At 40.2% G+C, this 17,514-nt stretch overlaps 1 protein-coding gene across 5 annotated transcripts in view; it reads left to right on the top strand.

Moving 5' to 3' along the window:
* col16a1 (collagen, type XVI, alpha 1) overlaps nt 1–17,514 on the top strand; it is a 133,952-nt gene that overhangs the window by 85,019 nt on the left and 31,419 nt on the right. For 4 of the 5 annotated variants that reach the window (XM_051955854.1, XM_051955857.1, XM_051955856.1 and 1 more), the window contains exons 7-18: nt 363–443; nt 4,817–4,885; nt 9,080–9,112; nt 12,789–12,824; nt 12,923–12,973; nt 13,258–13,290; nt 13,446–13,490; nt 15,699–15,737; nt 15,846–15,908; nt 16,790–16,834; nt 16,937–17,032; nt 17,329–17,367. In XM_051955854.1, the coding sequence (XP_051811814.1) occupies nt 363–443; nt 4,817–4,885; nt 9,080–9,112; nt 12,789–12,824; nt 12,923–12,973; nt 13,258–13,290; nt 13,446–13,490; nt 15,699–15,737; nt 15,846–15,908; nt 16,790–16,834; nt 16,937–17,032; nt 17,329–17,367 (630 nt within the window). The remainder of the gene's footprint in view (nt 1–362; nt 444–4,816; nt 4,886–9,079; nt 9,113–12,788; nt 12,825–12,922; nt 12,974–13,257; nt 13,291–13,445; nt 13,491–15,698; nt 15,738–15,845; nt 15,909–16,789; nt 16,835–16,936; nt 17,033–17,328; nt 17,368–17,514) is intronic. The other variant, XM_051955855.1, reaches the window with a different exon arrangement.

Here is a 17,514-nt window from a genome sequence, read left to right as displayed (position 1 = left end):
GAATATGTGTGCAGTGAGCAGGGACTATTAACGTTGAATGGATCCAGTAATCCAGGCACTTAGCTTGACGATCAGTTAACTGGCCTACTTAGAAAGCAGGAAAGCCCTTTTGTTAGCACAGGGAGGAAGTGTGCATACACACATATACACACATCTACATACACACACACACACAGATGTTAACCACTTGACAGTACTTTTCTAATGCATTGTATAAGTGAGAAACTAATTACCTCTCAACCTTGTTTACTAGCTCATTTAAACTTTATGCACATTATAAAGCAAACAAAGCATGGGAGTCATAGATAAGTGCATGTGAAATACCATATATCACAATATCTTTCTCCCTCTTTCTTTTGCAGATGGACATTCAGCAGGTGATGCTGTATTGTGACCCCTCGCTTGCCATCCAAGAAGCCTGCTGTGAGATACCTGGAGCTAGGGTGAGAGTGGTGATCCTCACTAACTGACAATAACAAATAATTTGTGTAGAACAGAGAGTATTCCCCCTGATCTAAAGCAGATTATTTCCTCTGCGATGTAGACCTCGAGTTTAAGTAAGAAGTTCACCTTTTCGGGGTGGTTTGTCTTTTTGTATGGCTTATAGGAAGTGACAGCATGTGTGTAGTTAGCTTTGCTTAGCTCAACAGAGACAATTGAAACATAACAGCTAGCTTGGCACTGTATGAAAGTAACAAAAGACACTTTCCAGCATCTCTGAAGAGCACAAAATTACATTTTAGATTTCATTTGTTTAATCTGAACAAAATGACACAGTGGAATTTGATGTGCTGAAATATTTGTTGCCTGAAAGCATAGATTGTATATATACAATGAATGTAGCCTCTGGCTCTAAAAGTGAAGCCAACATAGAAGTACCTTTAAAGTGCTTTTTAATGGCCAGGAGGAGGCAACTCCTCTGATTGGAAAAGGAAGCCCGATTGTATAGAATTCTATAACAAAATAACCTTAATTCTCACTTGATTTGTTACCTCAATTTAATATTTTCTTCATGGGTTTATGGTGTAAATCACTAATTTTAGGACTTTTTGAATATTGCATGTTGGTGATTTTGTAAATTGTGGTCCTATTTAAAGGAAAATAGACAATAAAGTAGAGTATGTTTAAGGGTGAAGCTACTTTGTGATTCACTGGCTACTACTGTATTACTGTGCATAGGGTCCTTGAGTTCTCAGCCAAATCCATGGCCACTGTGTCCATTTTTTTTTAAATACAGCGTTTGTCTGGAAGCAGTAAGTTTCTAGCCTCTTTATTAATGCCTGACTATTGGCACTATCCAGGAAAGAGTTCAGTTCATATCCCCCTTTAAATCCTGTCAGCTTATCAGCTTTACACACCCGTTTTTGTACAGACTAAACAAACTAGAGCTACTGGGGTGCTAATATTCTTTACCTCTGGACAGTGCATGTCAAGCTTTACATAAGAAAAGTTAACCTGTTGTTGGCTAGAGCTTTACTGCGTGTTTAAAGACAGAAATGAGTGCAGTATAAATCTTCTCTTCTACAAACATATTTCAGAGCCTCAAACAGTGCCTGGAAATTGTCATCTGTCACTTCAAGCAGTGGTCACCAGTGTCTGACGGATTCAACCAATTTAAACTTTCACATTACCCCTGGCACACTGCAGGCATTCACACAAGGCTGTTGCACCGCACAATATACACAATGATGGAGAGGGCATGAACAAAAGCTGTTATTCTGTGTTAATGTAAAAACACCACAACTCTCCACCAGAAAACTAATATGCACATTTCTCAAAATGTTGAACTGTTGCTCGGACAGAATCAGTGTGGATCCTCAGTGGGCAGTTTGTCTGGAACTGTAGGGATTCAATGACTTTCACAAGGATTTGTTATTAGTGTTAACTGTACTGGTTAAAACTATGTCCTGATTAGATTAATTGTTTATTAATGCACTACTTTGGCTCTGATGCAGTGGCCTCTCTCAATCTGTAGTCACCAGTCTGCAATCTCAAGCAATGTTCCACCCACAGCACTATCTGATTGGTTTCATGTCACAATTAATAGGCTATAAGCATTGTAGGGTAAAGGGTCAAGGTTTAATTGAACACATAAACTAAGAATAAGTCAATGGGTCTTAATGAAGTTTTACATTGGTCTTGACATCAAGACTTTTTTTTGTTGTTGCAAATGTATATTAGTTCAGTTCAATTATTGGTCTCCTTAATGACTAATCATTGTCGTTACTATTTGCCCTGAACAATAACATCAATGGACTCCTAGCTTGAACTTCTTACTCCAGCTCACCTTATCCAGTTGCTCCTTTTCCCACTTCAAATTACTAGTCTAACCACAGTCTCTACATGGGGCTAAGGGAAGGTATGAGTGTGGAAAAAGCTTTCGTTGGGGCTTTCAGGATGTGAGTTTCAAGGTTTTGGTCTCATAGAATGCTTAACTTTAGTCAACAGGCACCTACCATAAAAATAGTTTTGTCCACATGTGAACTGGAAGCACCTACTCGCCTCAATTAAACTCAAGCTAAACTATGGTAAATTAAACCCAGTGATGAGAACTCGACACTTGTTGCAGCTCCTTCGCAATAAAAGCAAATTGTTGGAAGACTTTTACTGTTCAACAGCTGCAAGAAAGGCTGAGTCTGCATTATCCAAATTAAACATCACAGAAAGACCCGCATCTGCTCCGGAGGCTTATTCTCGCTAATCGGCAACGCTTTGTCTTCGTAATACGTTATGCTCAATTTTGTTCTTCTAACTCATTTTAGTTGGTCAGAGAAGAAACTTGGCCGCCTGCCATAGAATTTGATATGCAGGCAGAGAGCCCTCACTATACAGCACTCCATCAGTTACTTGACTTGGGCTTCCACAAATATGGAAATGATTGTGTTATTGTGTTCGTTCAATATTCTTCAGAGGCTTTGTTTAACATTGGATATTATGTATACAAATTGACTAGAGCTGAGAGTAATTCCATTGTGTGCAATTATGCAACATCAGCTGTGATTTGCCAATATTGTTTGTACTTCTAAAGTGTGACTTAATTGCTAATTCACAATATCACATGTCTCTCCTGCAGCTTCAAAATTACCATTTTGTGTCTTTGCTTTTATATATCTCTGTCTTCCTCTTGTGTATATAGCTCTCTTCTTCTTTTGTATTTTTGTGCAGTCATTGTTTGCAAGCTTCAGACAGAAGCATTATCAAATAGAAAACAGATTTATTGGACTGAAAACAGTACAGCACTACATTGAGCAAGCGATCGTTCAGGTATGGGAAGAATTGCAAACAGCCGGTTCTTGGGTTTATTTTTAAGCGGAAGGTATTTTTGTACTCAGCCAAGTTTTTGTCAGAATTCTCCAGGGCGCTTACGTGTCTGTGTGCGCACGTCTACGTGTCTTTTTCATTAGCAAATGAATTTATGAGAAGGATACAAACAGGATAAGAAGCTTCTTCAGAAGTTTGAAAGTGTAGAGTCCTCTAGAGGATGGACCGCATGCTGTAAAATTGATTAAAAGGTTCGAAGAAGGAAACTTCTCCTCCTTTGCTCAAGGCTTGTGTGCTGCAGGGCTCCCTCCAAGCTGCGTTTAAATTTGAAATGAGAAGTGGGGGAGCAAGTGTGCACATATGTAGACACACACACCCATGGAGACTGCAGACTCTTGAAACACAAAAGAAAGAGACAGAAGTGCATGTTAGATGGTGCAGGAATGTGCATTGTATTTTTGGACTGGATTTTGAGATTGAATCTTGGAGATGATGCATTCGATTTATGTTGTTTTATGTTTCACATCATTGCTTTGATGTCATTTTTGTTAACATCACATGTGTTCAAATTAGAAAATCTGGATGATGTAAACAGCTTTTAATTATACCTCGACCTGTCAGGATGAATTGTGACAGCTTTGGCAATCTGTTCACATCAATCTAGGACCAACTCCAGGTATAGAATGTGCCCAGTTTCATTATAGTTTGCCCAATACTCAAAGTAATGGCACTGTATTGATTATTGCCAGTTTGTGGCATGTACTAATTAGCAACAGCTAGCATGCTAAAATGCTGCAAGTGGTAAGTTTATGAACATAGTAGTATTCTTGCAGGGCACATGCATGATACTCTGGTCATTGTAGTAATTTTAGCATGCTAGCATTTGGCTAAAAGCATCACTGTGTCTAAGCACAACCTTTGTCATGAGTATTTTCTTGTTTATTTTTTACCTGCTCCTTTGAGAACAATTATCCCTAAAAATAAAATCCACGTAGTAGCACAAATAGTAGAATATACAAAACCTATAGTAAAACAACAAGACTGATATGAGGAAATTACCTAAACAAAGATGGGATCTATCACTTATCAGGTATTTACAATGCATTCTTGAAACCTTCACTGTAAATTTCACCACCATTAATACCTTGAGTCATCCCTGACCTGGTAATTTCACAATGATTTACACTTCAAGGTATGTGAGTCTTTGGTCTTTAGTGCGGCATTAGCCATGTTATCTGTGGATGACTGTATATATCAGAGACTCCCCATGGGTCAGTTAAACATTGTCAAGAACAATAAAAGAGATGGCAGGCTGCCTTCTACTAAAGTTCTTAGGATTACACTGACTTTTATGATTGAGAATCTGCACAAGCGTGAGCAAAATGTTGTCTTTCCTTTTTGTTAGCTGAATCGGTAACAAAAGACTATATTCAGGGGGAATTTTTTTGTCAGATTTTTACATTCTGTCCAAGCTGAATTAAAGGATCCAGGTGAGAATTCACCAATGTACTCTTTTACCTTGTCTTACCTTTATCCATCTGTTGCATGCTTGCAGTGCCCTCCTGATGCCCCGAAGAGCCGCCGTGCTGCTGAAAATGACCTGCTGGAAAACACATTTAGCCAGGTAATCAAAATTTAAAATGTCTACTGTCTTAAAGATAAAAAAAAACACACACTGCAGAACATATGATCACACAGACATAATACAGACTACAGTCCATAAATAAACACTCCAGTTCGTCTATAAACTAAAGAAAAAATGTCATTGGATATTTCACAAACAATAGTCCCTTCCTCTTCCTTTGTAAATTTCCCCAAAAGCCATTCTCACAACACACACAGACACAGACACTCACTTGGTCTCCAACAGTTTTGTTCCTTAGGCAGTTTGATTTGTCTGAGATGCTTCTGCTGGCAAGCAAACACTGGACACAGACAACATGTTTGCTATTCTGCTGTAGTCTTTATCACTGCTGAGTTTTTTATGACTTCTGTTCTGTTGAGTCTGCTGGTAACAATCATTCAAAGTGTCTACGAGTAGCGTCAAATTTGTGATAAATAGAGCCTTATGCAACAGGGAGTCATTTTCCCAGATATTTCTATGACATTCTTTACGGTTGCTTCAATAGCCCACCGACTGATACATGAAGTTCTTCCAGTATAACGCAGAGGCAATTTATTTTTGTTTTCACACCCGCCTGTTTCATCATTCATATTAATGGGATCTATATCCAATTATCTATTCATTAGAGCCTGCTGTTTGTCTTGTGGAGTGCCGGTGTTAACTTAGAGCAGTGGCAGACTTCAGGACACAGTAATCAATCCCAGAGATGGTTGCAGCCAAATGCAAGCATGCCATCTCTCTCCACATTTCCTTCTCTCTCACAAATCTCCCTCGTCTCCTCCTCTGCTATTAGTTATCACATACCGACCATTATCATGGGCAGCATGACATTTAGTACAGTATTTTTGGCTTGATAATGATACCAGCGTCACTGTCTGTATTTGATGCCACAACACATTTCTGTCCTTAGTTCTCTCCATTTTCTCTGCTGCTCTCTAGCAATTTTAAGACTTTCTATTGTTATCTTTATGTTGGTTCTATAAATGAACTGTGAAATAAAAGATTCCAGTAGGCCAGCCAGATGTTGTTTTTTTTTCAACCAGCTTCTATTAAACTAAGCCTCACTGAGTGACAGCACACTAAGCTCAGCATCTGTGGAAAGTTGTGCGTTGGATGCATGGGGTATTCAACATTATTGTAGCTGACTAAGCACAAGGTTCACTGGGATTTACTGTTTTGGGAAATTCCATTTCTGTAGGTGTCTTTGAAAAAATGCCCTTCTGTCTCTTTAAGAAGCCTTAAAGGGAAACTTAACCAATTTTACACATGAAAGTCTATTTACAGGTACCACGGCACCTGTCTCTATATATATATAGAGAGAGAAAAAATGTGTAAAGCCTTCAGTGGCTCCAGAGGGAGCTGCAAAATCACATCAAGGGTCATCACTTGAGCCCATATTGGGTAAAGGATGTGGTGTTTAGTGTGTAGTGACTTTACCAGACATCTGGTAAGCGACTTGTGGCAGAATTAGCCAGTTATAGTTTACAGCACCAGAATCTCTGACCAAAGCTGTCAGTGCTTTGGATGTATTTGTACTGTAGGAAGAAGAATGTGGGGCTCAAAGAACATTTTGAGTAGTCTTATGATAGACATTGTGAATATTGCGCTTATTTCCTTTCTTACAGAGTTACGTAAGAATATCTACCACCTTCATGTCTGTATGGCAAATATGAAGTTGGTGCCAGCAGCTGGGTAATGTTAGCCTAGCCATGCTAGACAACACACGGCAACGAATTTAATTCTCTGCCAGGGTGGGTCTAGTTACCCTCCATAAGGCTCGAGGCTGGATTCTCCTAAAACTGGCCGGACGAATCACCATGAAGTGTAGAGTCAGAAGGCAGGCGTAACTAAGTGACGACAGAGGCGCAACGATTCTGACAGAAACAACCGGTGCACAATAAACAGTTATCTTTCGACTCGGCTTTGGCCACAGCCCTTAAAGATTTGAAGCTAAAATTCAACTTGAAAGATAAACAAAGGACGGCACTGAAGTGTTTCATTGAGAAGAAAGACGTATTTGGACTTATGCCGACGGGATATGGCAAATCCTTAATATACCAGTTGGCTCCGCTGGTTGGGAAGCTAATGGGACTTAGCCACAATCTGGCACTCTAGGAACTACGTCAGCCTATTCGTTGCCCTGATTGGTTGTATACCTACCCAATTACTGCAGAGTGATTTGAAAGACAACCTTTTAGCCCGCCTCCCTCCCTGTCGAGCGTTCCTAGACCCTTGTGTCTTAAGAGCTGGGTCTAGCGCGGCTAGGCTAGGGTAACAGAAAAAGTAGGAGAAAACAAGCAAGCTGATTCTGGTCAAAGTTCATAAAATCTGCCTACCATTAGCTGTGTGTCTGTATCTGTCAAGCGACTTTTGACAGCTAACTTTTGAAATATCCCAAAAGAAAATAATAAATTTAATTCAGCTTGTGTTTCCATTATCTCCCTTTTAGAGAATACGACAGGAGTCATAATTTTGGCAAAAGTTGGCAATACACATTATGTCATGCATGGTTGTGATTAACAGTGGAGAAGAGGGGGCAAATAAACCTTCTGTGTTACAACCTCCAAAAACCTCAAAGAGGAAGAACAGACACCTACAAAGTTAGCTATCTATGAAAGAATAAGGGACAGAAGTCTTTGGAAACTGTTTTCCAATAAAGCAAGTTAAAATAGAGTGGTGTTGGATATGTTTCATGTTATCTATCTGAAGACAAAGACAATGAAAGAAGTGAAAACAGCTCTTCAGTTATGAGTAAAATGTTCAGAACATATTTGGAAAAGTGGTTTCCATCACCAATTATGTGCATTAAATCTTTAGTGAACTCTTTTCCCCCCCAAGCTTAAAAGATTTTTTGGTAATGCGATTCAAAATGTGTTTAAAAAATACATTGTAGAAACACACTGAATACGAATGAACTTAATGCCCTTGATGTCAGTTGTTGTTCAAATGCACAAACACAATTACTGGAAAAAACATGTTAAATATACACATTTTCCTCAAATTAAATGTGACATATATGGTACATTTGGAAACTCCATGGAATTAAAGCTCTCCACAATATCAAGTTCTGTTGGCTTAAACAACATTTATTTGAATCAAATTGGTACAGCAGGATGTTTGTACCATTGTTTGCTTCTGTCTTTATGTGGGTCACAGCAGTTACTGCTTTCCTTAGGTATGACAAATCTCACCCACACTGTTTCTTATCTTCCAGTACTGTAAAGCTCTATTTTTTCCTTGCTTTCAACCCAGCTCCAGCTGAAAGGTCATCTAGTCCTCAAAAGACCCAAAGTCTTTGTGTGTTGTTTCCAGAGCCTCAGTGTGTCTTCTTGACTTTTTAAGTCCAACGCTTGCTGTAAAATGGCTTCCCCGCCCTTTCCTTTTGCTGAAACTCTTCCTTGGCTGCACTGAAAAGAAAGTTTCCACTCCGCTTTCCAATCCTTCCTCCATCCTTCTTGTTGTTGACTCTTTTTTTTGTCTGATTTATAATTCTGTGCACAGCAGGGTCCATCACTTCATTTACCTCAGGGCTCATGAGGTACAACACTTCTCTTCCTCTCTCTTCTCATTCTCTTTTATCTCTTCTAAAAAAAAAGCAGAATAAAGAATAGCTTCTAATGACCTGTGTGCAACCAAGATGGCCCCTGTTTCATCTTTCTTTGTTGTTTATCTGATGCAACGAATTGTAACGGCAACAAGATTTGAAGGGATGCACCGTACATGCAACAGGAAAACAACAGCTTCCTTATGCCAAAAGATGCTGTATGATGTGGATATTATGATCACTTTAAAATGCAGTTCTTACTATTTCTGGCAATATTAAGATTCATTGTAAAGTACAGCAGAGTGGAGCCAGTGACCGGAACCTCAAGTATCTGAGAAGAATGTTTGAGATGTAGATTAATTCCTTGATAGAATAGGGCTGAAATAAAACTGGTTGTAGTACTGCCAAAAAGAAGGCAACCAGAATAAGGACTGTTTCTTTGAATGGCCTTCTAAGCTGTTGCATTCCGTGCATATGAATATTAGCTGAGCAAGTCTTGGCAATGGAACTGTCCGCATTATCATCTAACAAAGAAGGAAACCAATTTAGGGCCAGCGTGGAACCTACGGTAGTCTTAATATTGAGGTCATACTCAGATATGATGTGAAAGAAAAAGGCCTGACCCTTTCTTCCCTTCTTTCCGCCAACAGGACATTTTTGCATCCAAGGAACTTGCAGAAAAAGTAAGTCTCACTCCCCACATGTACACGCATAATCTTACTGGACTGAATCTCAAATCAGACTTGAGGGATGACATAGTAGCTCAAACTAAGACGATCGACTCAATGCAGGAAAGTCCTGGGTTCAAAAAGTGGCATTTTCACATGCTTCATGTACTTTGTTTTCTTTTTATACTCTAAAAAAACACATGCAAGTTAGGTGAATTAGGAAATCTGTGTTAATATACTGGGAATTGCATGTGCCTTCTTGTGAAGTCCCTCCCCGGTCACTGGTTTAACCTCTAAAAACTAATCTCTGTCTTCCAGTTACATATTTAGATTTTTCTTCTCAAATAAATGAATCCCTATTTACATTAAAATGGCTTAGAAGCTCTACACCATTGCTTCCTTTGAAATTCATGGTTCTGTGAAGTCCCTGACTCGCCCTTCTTGAATCGCTGCACCTAGAGGACACCAACTCACCTACGACTCAAATGCTGCACGAGTACACTGCGCTACACGATTGGCAAGTTATAACTTTGAAGCAATTCAGTCATACACGTTCGAACCAGAAACTGACAGTGAAACAGAATAATGATGCAAAAAGCCCCACCCTGCATGTTGACAGGATTGGTGCCACAGAACAAAACCCCAGTAAGCTATATCAGTGTCTTTTTAACTGTCATTGGTACACTGCAGTTTAATGGTAAACATGTTCAGCCATGGTACTGACTGCTCATTTCACTCACAATATGTCTTCTGGCATTTAAAAAAAAAAAGCCACATGGACATGTTAACAAGGTAAAAAAAAACTTTTAAAAAGTGCATCCCAAAGTGCAGTCCAGAAATATCAAGTACATGGTTGGATGAAGAGCCTTTCAACACAGATTTTCGGCTAAAAGTCAAATATGAGAAATAACATGCAGGGCAGAGTGTCCACTTTAATGTTCTGTATGTTTGTGAGTGTTGAGCACTGGGAAAGAAATTCTATTTCCACCCTCTTTCCTCACATGCATCCAGCTTGCTGACTGACTGAAGACTGATTTACACCTCATTATGCGCTGAGTCTCATTGGGGAGTTGCTGCTGCCTATTAATTTTGTCATTCACCTACAATAGGCATGTTCTGTTCACAAATAGAATACAAAACTCCAGACGCTTCATTATGTTGCTCCTGTGTGTGCTTACTAATACAGCTGGCCGCCCTCCCCTGACTTCCTCAATGTAGGTCAATACCTGAGTTAGAGCACTCAGCTTGGTTTGCCACTGGGGGCACATAGTTGCAAAGAAGCGAAAGTGAAATTTCTTTTGTGCTGTGAATTTAATTTGGTCAAATTAAACAGGCCGCACTTTTTTGAGGGGCAAAGATTGGTATTCCACCCATAGGAATCCATTGATAGTACTAGCTGATTATATGCACTGCATGACCAGTACAAACAAATATGCCAAGCAGGCATATGAATTAATGTGATTATGGCAATAAATGGCCTGAATAAAGGGTAGATTTTACTTCTGCTGCACAATCCCACAGCTAAGTCGGAAACCAATTTTCATCACCGTGTTCATATAATGCTTTTTCAGCTATTCTTGTATAGCTTGTTCCCACTACATCAGTGGTTTCTTGGTTATGTGACTCAAAGGGCTCTGTTCCACCAATATGCTGGAATCTATTTTCACTAAAGGCTTTTCCAGAAATAAAACTCCTTTCTTTGCTCTTACATGTCAGGGAAGGTTATGTTGAATTTGCCAAAGGGTTCTGATAATTATATTCAAGGAGATTGTAAATTCACGTTTTTACTGATATAATGCTTTTATTAGTATGTGCTAGTCCTGCCCTTGTTTTGGCATGACTTGACAGCTGGACAGAGAAAGCCAAAATATTAACAACATTACTAAAAAACCGAGGCTCAGTGACTAGATGTATGTGCCAAAAATTCAGCCTGTTCTGAGGTGTTCAAGCTAATAAGTGAGTACTGGTGTTGGCATGGATAATGTAGAATGAGAGCCTTTGTTTTGAGATGTGGGTGTCGAAAAGAGCAGATTTGAGCACATTTTATGCCAGAATTTGAAACCTTATGTTGGGATTCTTATTATAAAAATTACGCTTCCTCTAAAGCTGTAATAATCAGGTTTATGACATAAACAATGGGTGAAATGATGACTTGCCAGTGAGGGAGGTTGTGCTTGTAGTGGAGAGTTATCACCTGACTTTGCAGATTCTCAAAGATATTTGGAGCATTTAAGCAAGAAGACGTGGTTTGCAATTAGCTGATGAGCACCGTGGAGTTTTTTAGCAGCTAAAAAGCTTATATTATGAGCCAGGACTTGGTGGGGAGCCAACAGGGAGCTAAAAGAGGAGTGACTGTTAGATTTATATTCAATGGGAGGACAGAAACATGACTTTTAATGAATGTTGCTTTGTCTCTGCTAGGTCTGTTACCAGCCACTCTTTAGCCACACACACACTTTTTACAGTAATCACAGTATTGTTGTGCTTAGAGTCTGTTATGCTGCTCTAAAGTGGCCAAACAATAAGCTTTAAGGCACTAATGCGACAATGATAATGATGCATATTAAACTGGTGAAACTTTTTTCTTCATATTCGTTCCGTAGAGTCTATAAATTGCACTGCCAACAAGTTAGCTTAGGCACTACAGGAATTTAATATATGGTAGTTAAATGAATTCCATTTATTGGGAAACTTCAGTTAGTTCCAAATGTTACACAGCAATGCAACTACTAGTTTAATGCACAGTATAAATGAAAACAAAAAATGTGAACCAACTGTTTGGATAGTTAACGTTGTGTTTTGATGTTGCTGTGGATTATAAAGTAATCTGCAATAATTAGGAGAAATAACAGCAGAAAAGCGGACTGAATTTAAAGCTTATATTAGCATAGTGTCATAGTTCTTTTCTAGCAATCTGATGTTTTCATTTCAAATGTGAGAAATGAAGTGAATAAACAACAAGACTGCTGAGGTTTGAAGTTGAGGTATGTGACTAAGCCTGCAGCTTGGAAAGAGTGACTCGTCACTGCAGCTGGTCCAGCCAGCCATTGATAGATTTGTAGCTCGTGAGGGGGAGGGAGGAGAGAAAAAAGAGAAGGGGGAGAATTACACATTGTCTCTGTGCTGTTCTACCAGTCCTCTTTCGTCGTCTCAGCAAGCTCACAGTCACAGCTTCAGCATATATGCAAACTTCCTGCCGTGTCAAAGCAAAGGCTTCCAGAAACACAGGGCGGCTGGGGGTTCGGCTTTAATTACTCGCTTCCGCTAAAAATGCCTCAGTTATTTATAAGGGTTATCCATATTTGGTGCTTGCATGTGTGCGCTTGGATGTGTGTGCCCTCCTGTGAAAAGCAGCTGGCCTGCTCACTCCTGTGCTGTGGGAATCAGACATTCCTATTGATCTCCATCTCCCATGGGAGGCGAGTTATTGTGTATGTGCGTGTGTGTGTGTGTGTGTTGGTGTATGTGCTTTCCCACTTTTCCACCTCTCCTCCTTTTTAATAGCATACTGTAGCAGCATGGAGATACAGCAATGTGTAGTTTTGTACAACAGTGCCACTGCCAGGTCACAACGGAGACTACAAGGCATTTATTTCCTCTCACAAGCCTGTTTTTATTCAGAAGCACGACTCCTTTAGTGTATATTAAATACAGTATATTAATAAATCTCTTTCTCTGTGTCTGTCTGTAGTGTGGTGGTTGTTTACGCCTGAATAGGGAAGAAAATGTAAGGATCACTGATCTTTACTTTCACGTCTTTCCATTCGATCATGTCAGGCGTATATAACTGTACAGCGTGTAATTGTGTGTTTGTGTGTGTTGCAGGTTGTAAACTTTGGTGGGGCTGCTGGGCTGAAAGGGGAAAAAGGCGACCGGGTGAGTTTGAAGGACAAATGCATATGTACAGACACACAAATCTGTGTACATGTGTGAAGTATCTGTAATATCAGTGGAATGTGTGATCTCATCACATGCGCCTTGACATGTCTAGCATTATCCAGACACACTCGCACACACGCTTTGATGCTGCTGTTGTCCAACATGATGCTGGCTGCAGACCAGCTCACCACCAAACTGATGCACTTCTTTCCTCGGTGCTCGCTGATCCTCTTCCTCACCCACAAGCAATCACTCTTCTTGTCTGCTTCTCTCCATTTTAGGGTGATGACTGTTCTGGCTCCCATTCAGGTCCAGTAAGTAACTTTTCCATTGTGTCTCACTCTCACGCCGTGCCTCGTCTCGCAGACAAGCATTGTTTCATGATTTGGTATGCAGCGTAGTGAGCCTGAAATTTTCTGCCAAAAGTGGTCTGTGATAATACATGCCAACCAAATGTCTCTAACCTCAGTGCACAGAGGGACCCAAGGGCCAGAAGGGAGACAAAGGAGAGCCGGTGAGTGCCAAAATTCTGCTACAGGTTACGGTGACACAGCCCACTCCTTTCCAACCCCACTGACCCCTTAGTTATTTACTTTGATCTTTATTCAAAACCTCATTTTAAAGCATCCGGTCTCTGTATTAATTATGCAGTGGGGATGATAGTGTGGTTTGTGTGTTTATTTACTGGTGAGTCATTCGGTGTGCATTGATGTGCATCTGTGTATAGTTGGTTCCATAAGTTTTTGGATAATGATCCAGATTTTTTGCAATTTTGCTTTCGTATGTCACCACAAATAATTTGAAATTAAGCAGTCAAGGCGGGGTTAAAGTATAGACTTCTAGCTTTATTTCAAGAGGCTTTGCTAAAGTACTGCATTACCGATTCAGACACTATAGTCTTTGCATTTTCAAAGGCTAATATGGTAAAATAATTGAGTCATAAGCAGCTTCATGGCCAGATGTGGGCTGTTTTCCTGCTATTTCCTGACAAATTCAGATCAAAGGTCTGTAGTTGATTCCAAATGTTGAATTTGCCATTAGCTAACTTCAAGAGTGGTAAATGGTAAATGGCCTGCGCTCATTCACTTCTCTTCTACCTTAGCGGAACTCAAAACACTGTGTAATGTTTCCCACTCACCCATTTACACTCATACCATACCAGTAGTAGCAGTGCTTCAAGTTGCTTGCTTGCCATTGGGACCAACTTAGGGTTCAGTGTCTTGCCCAAGGACACGTCCAACCTTGGACAACCTGCTCTACCACCTGAGTTGCAGCCACCCCGAGGAGTGACCGAGTCAACAATTTGGTACATTCTGAAAAAGGGGGAATGCACTGGTGAGCTCAGCAGCACCAAAAAGCCTTGAAAAACACAGTGGAAACTAAAGGTAAATCCACTGTAGAATTCTTTCCTTGGTGAAGAAATGCAACTTGGCAATATCAAGTGAAGTTAAGAACACTCTCGATGAGGAGGGCATGTCATTATCATAGTTTACAATGCAGAGACACCTTCATGTATGTAAAAGTGTGTTTAGATGCAAAGCAGTGGTAACACTCAAAAACAGAAGTGCCAATTTATACTGCTAGAACTCTTCCCAATTCTAAAACAAGATTCTTTGGACAGGTGAAACCAGATGAACTTGTTGCAGAATGACGGAAAGAGAAGAGTATGAAAAAGGAAAGAAAAGACTCACTATCCAAAGCAGATCGCATCATCTGTCAAACATGGAGGCAGTGTTATGTCATGGGCATATATGGCTGCCAATAAAACTGGGTCACTAGTGTTTATTGATGATGTGGCTTCTGAAAGAAGAAGCAGTAAGAATTCTAAATTGTACAGAGCTGTACTTGCTGCTCCAATTCAGTCAAATGCTGCAATACTGATAGGACAGTGCTTCACAGCACAAATGGATAATGACTCCAAACAAGGCAACCCAGGAGCTTCTTAAGGCAAAGAAATGGAATGTCCTTAAATACCTGAATCAGTCACCTCATGTCAACCCAACTGAGCATGTTTTTCACTTAGTAGAGAGAAAAAGCAAACAAGCAGCAGCTGCAGGCAGCTACAGTAAAGGCCTGGCAAAGCATCTAAAGAGAGGAAGCTCAGCATTTGGTAATGTCCATGGGTTCCAGACTTTTTAGGCAGTCATTAACTGCACAGCATTTGCATACTGGTATTAAAAAAAAGATCATCATGTTTGTAATCATGTTAGTTTATCCAATTACTTTGCCTGTGAAAAAAATGGAGTATGTAAACAGATAGCTATAATTCCTAAATGGTTAATGCAATATATTTGTGAAACCACTTAAATTAAAGCTGGAAGTCTACACTTCAACCATATTGTGATGGATTCACTTCAGATCCACTGTAGTGGTGTACAGAGGCAAAATGATTAAAACTGTATTACTGTGTGAATACTTTCGGACTGGACTCTAAGTGTGCAGGCTTCTGTGGCTGTTCATACATTATCTTTTGGTATTTAAATATATCCTCTGTCTGCAGCACTGTATACTGAAATTGTTGCCTGCAGAATACAAATACCGACTCCTATTTCGTAGGTTCTGTGCTTGTGAGTGAATTGGGCATATGGCTCCTGCTGGTCGTCCATACGGGCTTCTGACTGGTCACTGTTTTGTTTTCTCTGCTCCAGTGGTGTGTGTGCTTGTTGTCCCTTTAGAGCCAGGTCATTGATCTGGGCCTTGTCTCCATTCCTTCTCTCCACAGGCGACGCCTGCCAACTGGGGCGAAGCAGCTGGGTACAAGGTGGACAGTTTAAGAAACTTTTTTTGTGATGAATAATGAAGACATGATCTTCTAATGATCATCTAATTAAATTCTAACCTCCTATTTTTTCCCGCTGGCTTTGTCTAGGGAGAAAAAGGTCAGAAGGGAGAGATTGGTCCACAGGGTCTGATAGGCACTCCAGGGAAGGATGTAGGTGTTTTCAGATTTTTGTTGTCTTTTCTTCTCTTTTTCTTTTACTCATGAAATTTGCTTTCAAGCCAAGTCAGATGTAAATATATATATATATATATATTTCTTCATTGCTACAAATGCATTTACAAACCCAAAAAGACTCTTACACACACTCATACAGCCACTTTTATGAGGTTAGAGCGGATATTCAGTAAACTTATATGGTATTACTCTTTAAGCTCAGACTCCCATTGAAATCTGTTCCCCCCTCTCCTCTCTCCCATGGCGTTAAGTCAGCCTGTTAATGCCTGTTAGATTAGGCTAGAGCAACAAAGCTTGCACAATCAATGCTGCCTCATTGACTGTGCTGTTCGTCTCTCACACAGGCAGGCGTCTATTCAGGAAGACTTAAACCTTTTAATCTTCCCTGTTCGGTGCAGTGATCCTGTAGACGCATGAAAAGTTTTGAGGAACAAATTACAACGTGTGTGTGCTCTGAGATATTCCCCTGGTTTCGGCATTACACGCACTCACATTTAGCTCCTCACCAGGCTAAGTGCTTGTCGTGGCCAGATGGATTTTGGTGAAGGATAGATTTTCTTAAGCCTCCCATCCATCTGACATTGTGAATATGAATGTGCTTGTTGATGTGGCTTGAATCAGGCAGGCAGAAAATATTGCATATGCGCCACTGAAGATAATACATCTTACGGGATCTGCATTTCTCCCTCTTTCTGTTTCCCCCAATGCAAAATGTCGAACAAATGAGGGAAATCAACAAGTGTCTGTAACAATTTATGAAGACATTTCGGAGATAGATTTCAGCAGAGCTTGTTTCATCACTCTGGGCTGACACTGATGATGTCGCTTCTCTCTCTTTGTCTGTCACCATTTCCCAGGGTCGAGCAGGGTCCATCTGTGTAGTCGGCCCTAAGGGACAGAAGGTCTGTCTGCATTAAGTCTTGAAGTTTCTACCATCAACGTGACTGTCACATGCATTCAGTCCAGTTTGGGTTTACTAAGTCTGTGTTGAATTTGTTTTCCAGGGTACTCCGGGTTCGGTGGGTCCTGAAGGGTTGGCAGGGGAGCCAGGGAGGCCTGGGCTTCCAGGCATACCAGGAGCTGGAAAGCCAGGTCCTCCAGTGAGTGTCCTTTTTTTAATTAACGAGCCCTGAAATAGGTTGTTAGAAGAAAAAAATATGCATGCACTTATTGGATTATGTCCTTGCATTAATTATCGTAATGTCCTCGCACTCCTCTTAGAGATGGTCTTAGTTTGACCAATACATAGCTTTACTGGACAATGCTCTTAGAAGTGCAGGGCTGGCCTTGGCAGAACTCATTTAATTGGAGCAGATTCCATTGTCCTTGGCAAAAGTCTAAAAGCATCTTAAGAAAGGCATTTGAGACAATTTATGTGCATTTGTTTTCTTGCCAGGGCCCTCCTGGTGAACCTGGTGGTGCAAAAGGAGAAAAGGTAGGAAAAAGTTTTCTATTATTGTAAATATCTCCTTTTACTATGGTATGTGTAAATAAATGAGACCCCTGATAACAGAGAGTATGCATACTCAGGGGGAACATATTTTTAACTTATCATAAAAAAGTAAAGTATGACAACACGATT

Source organism: Acanthochromis polyacanthus, chromosome 11 (assembly GCF_021347895.1).
Source record: "Acanthochromis polyacanthus isolate Apoly-LR-REF ecotype Palm Island chromosome 11, KAUST_Apoly_ChrSc, whole genome shotgun sequence".
Taxonomy (NCBI): Eukaryota; Metazoa; Chordata; class Actinopteri; family Pomacentridae; genus Acanthochromis; species Acanthochromis polyacanthus.
The sequence above is the reverse complement of the archived record's forward strand: the minus strand, read 5'-3'. Positions and strand labels throughout refer to the sequence as shown.